Source organism: Plodia interpunctella, chromosome 2 (genome assembly GCF_027563975.2).
Source record: "Plodia interpunctella isolate USDA-ARS_2022_Savannah chromosome 2, ilPloInte3.2, whole genome shotgun sequence".
Taxonomy (NCBI): domain Eukaryota; kingdom Metazoa; phylum Arthropoda; class Insecta; order Lepidoptera; family Pyralidae; genus Plodia; species Plodia interpunctella.
This window is the reverse complement of record NC_071295.1, coordinates 8,953,227-8,962,218: the sequence shown is the minus strand read 5'-3', so window position 1 is coordinate 8,962,218 and position 8,992 is coordinate 8,953,227. Positions and strand designations below refer to the sequence as shown.

At 33.0% G+C, this 8,992-nt stretch overlaps 1 protein-coding gene across 2 annotated transcripts; it reads left to right on the top strand.

Moving 5' to 3' along the window:
* Positions 1-6,547: 6,547 nt before the first annotated feature.
* LOC128677496 (uncharacterized) lies at positions 6,548-8,714 on the top strand. 2 transcript variants are annotated; one of them, XM_053758406.2, is made up of 4 exons: positions 6,548-6,638; positions 7,536-7,611; positions 7,984-8,079; positions 8,474-8,714. In XM_053758406.2, exons 1-4 carry the CDS (start codon positions 6,621-6,623, stop codon positions 8,536-8,538), a joined length of 255 nt encoding a protein of 84 aa, XP_053614381.1. In that variant the 5' UTR covers positions 6,548-6,620; the 3' UTR covers positions 8,539-8,714. The 2 variants fall into 2 exon arrangements, with proteins under 2 accessions (XP_053614381.1, XP_053614373.1); XM_053758398.2 differs by lacking the exon at positions 6,548-6,638 and adding an exon at positions 6,698-7,017.
* The last annotated feature ends 278 nt before the right edge of the window (positions 8,715-8,992 follow it).

Genomic DNA, 8,992 nt, shown 5'->3' with positions numbered 1-8,992 from the left:
AAAATGCATTTTAATTGAATTTGTATGAAGTTTCGAATACAACGGAGCTACAACGTACTGAGTCGTCGCAACGGAGCAAGACTGAGCAATGGGTACACGCTGTTTAATACATAACATATAATATAGCTACTATTTACCTAGATATGTATTCAGCTGAGCTATAAGGATGTAGTATTCTATTCGTCACAGTAATACATCAAACGTCCCGCATTGCGTTTCTTGGCAACATATCTAAGTCCATTATTCTAAGCACGATTTTAGCATGTAATGTGGAGGAATAAAACATGCAAAATATGACTTTAGTTATATTGAACATATATATTCTATAACTGTACAGTAGGTAAAAACAGATATTTTTATTACATAAGTACTAAATATTTGGCGAGTAACCATACAAGTAAAACATTGAATATTTTATCACAGGAAGCCTAGTGAATAATACCAATAGCTGATTTCATCAGCCAGGTGAAAACTTTTTCCACGAATTTAATTAGGTTAGGTATATATTTATTTATTTCAGTGATGAATAGAATTATTGTAGCGCAAACAATTGTAGTGCGTTGATGCGCGTTGATCTGTACATTATATTCATATAAAAAATTCTATTCCATTCATTTAATAAAAACATAAATTTTTTAATTACAAATTAATAATGAAAGTACGGGTCACTTGCGTATTATTTCGCAAGTCCATATAAAAATCTATAACAAATCTAATAGACCTTTTGTGTGCTACTCGGACTTTTCCGTTGATTAATCACATGTGTGTAGCCTGTAGTTTTCATCAAATTACAATTTACCAAAGATAATTAATTGACGTGGTTAATGGCAATAAATTATTATGCATAAGGAAATAACAGAAACATCAGACATACAGTGCTACGATTTCTTGTAATCAGATTTTCACACGGAGTTTTTCCTATAGTTTTCCTGCATCAGTATTTTGCCGTCAATTGTATATTTTATGATCTATTCATTGATTTTATACAACTCATATTAGTGGACACTAAGGGTTGTATTTAAATTACATTCTCGTTGTGGTAGATGTTAGTTACTTCGTAAATTACTACTAATTCTTCGTAATTACTAGTTACTTCGTCACTTAATAAATTGATGAAATCAACCTTTGTTTTTTGACCAATGAGATTCTGATCCAACAACACTAATTCTTTTTTTGTTCCAGGAAACAAAACGAGACTAAAAAATATGAAGAAAACAATATTTATAATTTGCCTTAATGAAATAAATTAAAATTCATTGAAATACAATCAAAATTTAAGTTTTATTTCAATATAAAAATAGCTCTGAAATGGAATAAATCCAACCCAAAAGGGTTGTATTAGTTATTCCATTTCAGAGACGGCAAATAGATAAAATATGTGTACGGCACCACCTACCAATCTTCTATGGATGCTATCTTCTATGGATCAATCTGCTATGGATGTATGTAGATACATCTACATATGATTCTATCTACAGCTCACTTTGTCCATTGCAGGATCATAAGAAATGCATAAGATGCTCTTCCATGCACGCTAAGCATCACGGTATTGTGCGCTTCTTCTCCATAACGAGCCGCCAATCTTGGCGATGTCGACACTGCAACTATTTTCTCTCTACTACTAATTACCTATCTAGTACTAATTTGATATCTATTTATCTTCTAAACAATAAGAAATTGAACCTACAAAACTAAAGATTCGTGACTGAAAACATAAATATCACTAAGTCTAACTCACTATACTCGTATCATCAAAGCTCAGAAGTAGTAAACCACAGTAAATAAGTCTGTGTATTAAACTAAACAGAACAGAAAGAACATATGAATGATTGTCACTGCCTATGATAGTAAATATTAAACTCGAAACAAATTATCAATGCGTCTTAACAAGATGTGTCGAGCAAATCAATAAAAATAAGTACTGGGAAATACGCCATGTAATTACCATCTTTTTATGATCATATCAGATTGTTGGAGTTAAAGTATTATTATTCAATTATATGGTTTTAATAATATAAGTATGTGGTTTTAATGTAATGTTTACGTCGTGATCCGTGACCGCCTCACATTCTCATATTATTACAAATTATGATAATATAACAACAGCTAAATCATTAGTAGCTTAGAACTATTCTAAATTAGGTCCGACTAAAACACGGGGTAGTTACTTGGAACAAAAAGGTAAGAAATTGTTAAAAAAATCAGTCAGTAACTTCTACAATCAAATAAGCTACTGCGCTCGGTTTTCACTCCCGTTGGAGTTTCAAGATAACTTATATATTTAAATGAAAAACTAACAGATAAACAATTGAATAAATAAAAAAGTTTATATAGGTACGTATCAAAAATTGATTTTCACGATTATTTTTCTTCTTACTCGGCAAAATTTAGAAAAACAATACAACGCCACCGAAACAGCATATTCTGTGGCCTCATACAGGTCATACAGGCCTGCCACCTTCACACTAAAGGCGGTGTGAAGATGGCACGAGATTAGTGTGCCATCATGGTTTAGGGAGCGATACCACTTTTTCATGCACTATAATTAAAATGTCCACATAACATAACCTAGCTTTTTATTATAATGCCCTCTCATAAAGATTTTGTGACATTGTTCTGATATTATGATTGACTAGTTAGTCATAATACAATAATTGTACGTAGTATAGTATGTCAATTAAAATGCTCAATTGTTATTGTTTTGTTTGCTTGTAGTAGGTATTATGAATGAAGACAATGTTTCCCACTCCTTGTAACATACCAGTTTGTGTATATTGCGTACGTTGGAAATATACAAGGTTCAATTATTATATTGAGAGTGTACGTACAATAAAACAGATTAGTCATGGTATCATGTTCGGAAATCCCCGATTTTTTAAATTATAGATTAAAACATCTACTTAATTATGACGTCACGCTTAATTAACTTACGTAAGTATCCACTAGTTTATTGGATAGAGGCTGACAACGGTACACCGTAATAAAGACCTGTTATTTATCCTACTTATATTAAAAATGCGAAAGTTTGTGAGAATGTACATGTTTGTTACTCTTATATGCAAAATCTACTGGACCGATTGTTATGAAATTTCTTTATTTACACGGGTATTTGTTACACGGGTAGAATATAACTTAGAATATCACATAGTATAGTACTTTCTATCCCGAAATTATCACGGGAGGATATATTACTAGCTGCGCCCCAGGGCTTTTGGGAATTTTGGGATAAAAATTACTCTATATGTTATTTCAGATTATACCCGTTCACCAAATTTCACAACAATCCGTTCAGTAGATTTTGCGTGAAAGACTAAAAAACATACACACATACATCCTCACAAACTTTCGCATTTATAATACTAGTTGTTCGCCGTGAACTGAGACCTCGCGAACACTATACGTTTTTACAAAATTGTGAATATTTCAAAAATGACTTAACCTATTTTGTCACCCCACGAACTTAAAAATTCTATTGGCAGATCCTACATACCTTTTAAATTTCATCAAAATCGAACCAACGGTTCGAAAATTATCGCGTTACAAACATACATACATAGACACATGCAAAAAATGTATTTTGCCCCAAGTTGAATTGTAGACCTCGCTCGCTTCGCTCGCTCGGTCAATTATTAGGATTTTACATACAAACAAATTTTGTTGGTATCGAACACTATAATACATGTTCTACTGTACAAACAAATACATACCACAATTTTAAACCCTTCATCTCAAAATTCGTTTGTTGAATAACAATACGCTCTACCGAATCCAGCTATATCATTTGGGAAATACTGTATACGTAAGTGCCTACTAAAGCCACCTTGCATACTACATAATAGAGGAGTGTCGAGTGTGTGATGAATCTGAATGATAGCATGCTAGATGAAGTATGAAAGCAAATCTACGGGATAAATATTCTAAATATATTTGGATTCGTATTCGAATTTATAAATGAAAAATAAAGTATATCAATCGTGAAAATATTTTGATTTTCATACATTTTACTTGTACCACTTTTGAGAAATATAAGCACAATCTCTTTCTCGTCTTCTCGAGTTCACGAGGTTGAATTCGGGACTATGATGCCGCGGAAATCGAGGTTAGCATAAAAAATCTACTATATAGGTCATTTTGAAGTTTCTGCTGCCATTTTACAGCCGACCACTTGCCTGATTGTAGTCCTCCTTGGGAATGCTACTGATCGCTTGCACATAGACTTGGCAGCTAGCTGAGGCTATGTGTCTCTTAATCGTCTCGTAAGACATCCATGGGAAGATATGAAGTAGTTCTATTGTAAGGCGTTTCCTCCAATATTTTTCCCAAAGACAAGGCTCAAATGCTGTCAGAAGTTCATTGTCTAATAACAAATAGCTTTTAGTATTTTTTGTTCCATCATAATAAGGATACTAAGGTTCGAGAGTGTATAAAAGGATGTAGACTAATTTATAAAAACAGTTCTCAGCCGATATTACACAAGATCAACATGAAGTATATAATAATACTCATTTTATTGGTTCATAACACCTTTGGCAAAGAAAATGTTGTTTATAATGCCACAGGAGGTGATCTATTTGATCTGATTAGAGGAATACCACCAAAAGATGAAGTCCTTAATTTGACTAAAGTAGAAGGAGTTGATGGCGATAAATTACCTGATGGTATATATTTTATACCTGAAGATGATGCGTTGACTCCTGAAGATATATCAGTCTTACACGTACATGTAAGTATTAAAATAGTATATTTTAATGAAGAAATCCTTGGTTAAACCACCATACGATATCCGACTAAATTCACGTTTTTATAAATTAGTAATCGAAGTAAACAAACATTTTTTGTTTGCAGAGAAAAACTGAGCTGTCTAGAAATATTGAGCAAAAACCTGTTTCCAAAGCAGATGAGAAGGATATACAATGAGGGAACCTTGGAACTCACGATCAGCTAATAAAATATTACCTAAGATTGATAAAAATAAATGATGATTGTTATTCGAAGTTTATTTATTTTAATAATTTGTGTAAAAAAGATAGAAAATCAAAAAAACAAAATATATGAACCATGAGTACTTTTAACAAAAAAAATTAAACCGATTTCAAGTCAAGCGGTTTTATACATGCCCGTAGGTATATGTCAATACATTTTTATTTCACGGTTTTGTGTTAGAAATAATGAAGTCGGTTTAATTTTTTTTGTTGAAAGTACTCATGGTTTCTATATTTTTTTTTTTATAAAATTTTTGACGAACCCTTCTAATTTTGTACTTGTACTTTTATTAACTTTTCTATAATAATGATGCGGAAATATCTCAAAAGTATTTTACTCTCGTGTTAAGTTTTCATCATCAATGAGTTATTGTTAAGCTTTGTGTACTCTTTTGGGATTCCCAATAATTCCAACACCATTATGAATTAGTAATTACATTAAAAAGATATACATGTACACTACACTACACAAATGCTACGTAACAAATGGAGGTAAGTAGATATGTAAAATGTCGATATTATCAGTATCTTGAACGTGAACATATGACCATCTCCTTCAAAACAAAAGGAAGGATAATCGATGTCAATCAACATCTAAAATCGTGATGATGTTTAATAGCGTGTGTATAAATAAAGCTCAAAGCTTATTTCTTTAACATTCAGTACCAGCCGCGATGAGTTGCGTTGATTTAGTGAAATTATTGGTGTTCATTTTTATACTAAATTGTATCCTTGCCAATGGAATGATAGTAAAAGATAAAGTGGTGCTGGTGGCACCTGTTTTGGCTCCACCTAAAGATTCCAGAGCCAGAGGGGTTGAAATGGAAACTGCGAAAGATTTTCCGATTCTTATGGTTTTGGCTAATGGTAGTAAAACAAATGAAGAAGAAGCCAAAGCTGTTATACTTCCTCAACCAGTTTATGTTCAAGTGAGTACTAGGTCTAGTTTTTTTAATATCTCTTGAAGTATATACAATGTTCCTTCTCGTATGCCAAGGTACCCATGTAAATTATTTAATATCAAATTTTGTAGAACAAGAATGGGTCGTAATTCACCTGTTGTTCGATTGGCCCGTCTGTACAATAGCCTATCAGGCAAGTTGCCCGAACTTGACATTCACTTCCAGAGCCTTCCAAAATTTAAGAAAATTCTAAAGGCCAATGATTTACTTTAGGTTGTCGCTGTTATTTTTCTTTATATGCTACTTACTACATACTTTATTGTTGTTATTTTTTTTTTTCCATTTTTGTTTAATTATAATATTTCTCTTTGAAAACCTATTGCAAAATTTTAACGCATGCTGTGGTTAACCTGTAATTGTAAGTGCAGTTAGCTTAAGGTAATTTTATTTTGTACTGTTTTTTTTTTTTTTTGTATGATATTGCTGTACTTATGTTGGTAACCCTATAAATAAATAAATAAATAAATAAATAAGTAAAAATATTCTTACTTCGGCGTTTTTCATTTCAGAAACTAGAAGATCAGAAATCAAGAAAATCGCGCAATAAACGCCAATTCCGGCTCCTATTTTAGTCTTAATTTATGAGAAAATTAGTATAAAGTTACTATTAGGTACAAAATTATTCACATGCATATATCATAGTAATATTATTCGGGCTTACAACTACTGTCTACATATGGATTTTTTGCATTATGTAAGTATATTTCTTTTCATTTACGTAAAAATCATTAAATCAGAAATCTTTGACGTAACTGAATGACTGGAAAAGGAAAACTTGGTACAAGATGTGTTACAAGATCAAGATAAAAATTACGCAAGTGTTTAAATGAAATAAATAGAAAATACGAAAGATCATCAAGATAGCATTGTCAAGGCGACCATGGAAGTATAAAAGAATGGGACAAGTATGGGTTATTAGGCATAAAAATAGTGTCTCCTATAGCGTCCATAGCCACTTGTGAAGAATAAACTTCATAATGAACTTTCTCTGCTGTTCGTTGGCGATGCTTGTCTTCGTGTCCAGCGTGAAGAGTCTGTACATACAAGATGCGCAAGACCTGCCACGGCTACAGGTATGAGCTTTGATCTATAACGCGTAGGTTGAACAGAAAAAATATTTATGTGGCATTTAGTTCAAAATTTAATTCGTCATAATAATTGTTAAAATACCATACCAGCGAACATGTGTGACATTCTAGATACCTTGTGACATTCTAGGTACCCAAACCATTTCTAGGTCGTATTCTACCAACCTTTTTAACCCCGACGACTAAAGGAGGGTAACAATCGTAACAGCGTAAACGACTGAACCGATTTTCATGTAGTTTTTTTATTATTTGCAAACTAATTTAATCGATAGTGTTCTTAGCTATATTTTCAAAAAATTGTTATATTTTAAAATTTGAAGATACAGATGTGATTTTATGTCCCACCGCCTGCCTGATGTCAACCCACTATGGGAATGCTATTGTAAACTTTGAGCTCTCAAGGCTTTATACCTTAGTGGCCTCGTATACCATTCACGGGAGGGATATGAAGTGGTTCTATTCTGGGGCGGAACCACCCTGCCAGTGCATTGTTTTAATTTCAGACATTGGCAAGGATTGGTGACAGACCAGCAGCAGCTGTGCCTGGGCAGAAGACTGTAATCATTACAGGCAATTCAGGTATCTACTCTATCTGATATACGATCCATCGATATGTTACGACATGGTTACAACTAACCCCCGAAGTACCCATTGGCATGTGTATACGCGACTACCTGCCACTAGATGGCGGTAAGTAGTCGTAAAAATCATATCAGATGCCTTTAGCCGACTTGAATAAAATCTGACACCAGTGTTAGCAATAACACACTCGATATGATGATGATGACTGGTAACCATGTTATTCTTCACGAAATTAGCTTTCCTTTGGTATAATACCCTTACTAACAGATTGTACATATAAACGCAGTTGCCTGAAATATCATCATGGACATCGCTATAATGCAGCGTTTTTCCTTGTTGTAAAACAGACATGTTGTATATGAATTTCAGGTCAGCCAACGCAATACAGAACGTATGTAGACCCTTACAGTACCTACGGCACTAACACTATGACAAGAGGATCCACCGTAGTCATAAACGTGGCCGGTAAGTATGGTCTAGAATTGTATGAAATTGTAATATGTCACGGTCCAACTCTCCATAGTGCGAAAATGTAAAACATATTTAGCCATTTTATGTATCGAATTTGTAAAATTTTTCATTTGTTTGTCATTCTTATTAACTACTCTGGTGTTCTGTTTCCTTTCGATTGATTCCGATAACAACAGAGGAAGCGGGCTCCTGCAAAGAAAAAAAAATATAAATCCAAGATCCCTCTTTATCTTTGTGTGTCGATGAAAAAACGAAACAGAAAACGCGACACCACAGGAAACTAAATCCTTTCTTACCATTATTTAGCCACCTTTGCCGTCACCAAGTCGCACGTGACACACAAGATAATGTGTTTGTGTGATGTGTATGTTTTTTTTTTGTTTTTCAGAGGACCAAGACCCATACTATGCCACTATGCCGCAAGCTGTGCCCGCTCGTACTATGAGAATCTAAACAGTACTTATCTATCAATAATGAATCGTTTTTCCCGAACAAGAAAAAGATGTTTCCATTGCATAATTAATAATTTTGATCAAAATAAATATTTTCCGGAAATCTTCTCGATATCATACATTACATTGGACTTGTAAACATCTTTAACACAAAATAAACTTACGAAATTCCAAAAACATTTTATTTTTAATGAAATACCTAATACCTAATTTTTTTTAAGTACATAAGATCAAATAATATAATTTTGTCATCTATTTTATTTTTGTTTTCTAAACTGTTATAAACTAACTATAAACGCCACAATCCTTAAAATAAAACAATCAAGATCATTATCAAAAATGTATTAATCAATTGAAAAATTACATTCGCAATAAATAATCACCTGGAGAAAGGCCATTGCTCTCATGCCGATATCAGGTGGGATCAGGCGAGTGCAGAAGAACGCAAGTATGAG

Bases quoted from the DNA above. Each gene is read 5' to 3' on its own strand.
- LOC128677496 (XM_053758398.2), top strand. From the start codon at position 6,922: ATGAACTTTCTCTGCTGTTCGTTGGCGATGCTTGTCTTCGTGTCCAGC. The intron at 7,612-7,983 runs GTATCTACTCTA...TATGAATTTCAG, and splicing joins AATCATTACAGGCAATTCAG to GTCAGCCAACGCAATACAGA. The intron at 8,080-8,473 runs GTAAGTATGGTC...TTTGTTTTTCAG, and splicing joins CGTAGTCATAAACGTGGCCG to AGGACCAAGACCCATACTAT.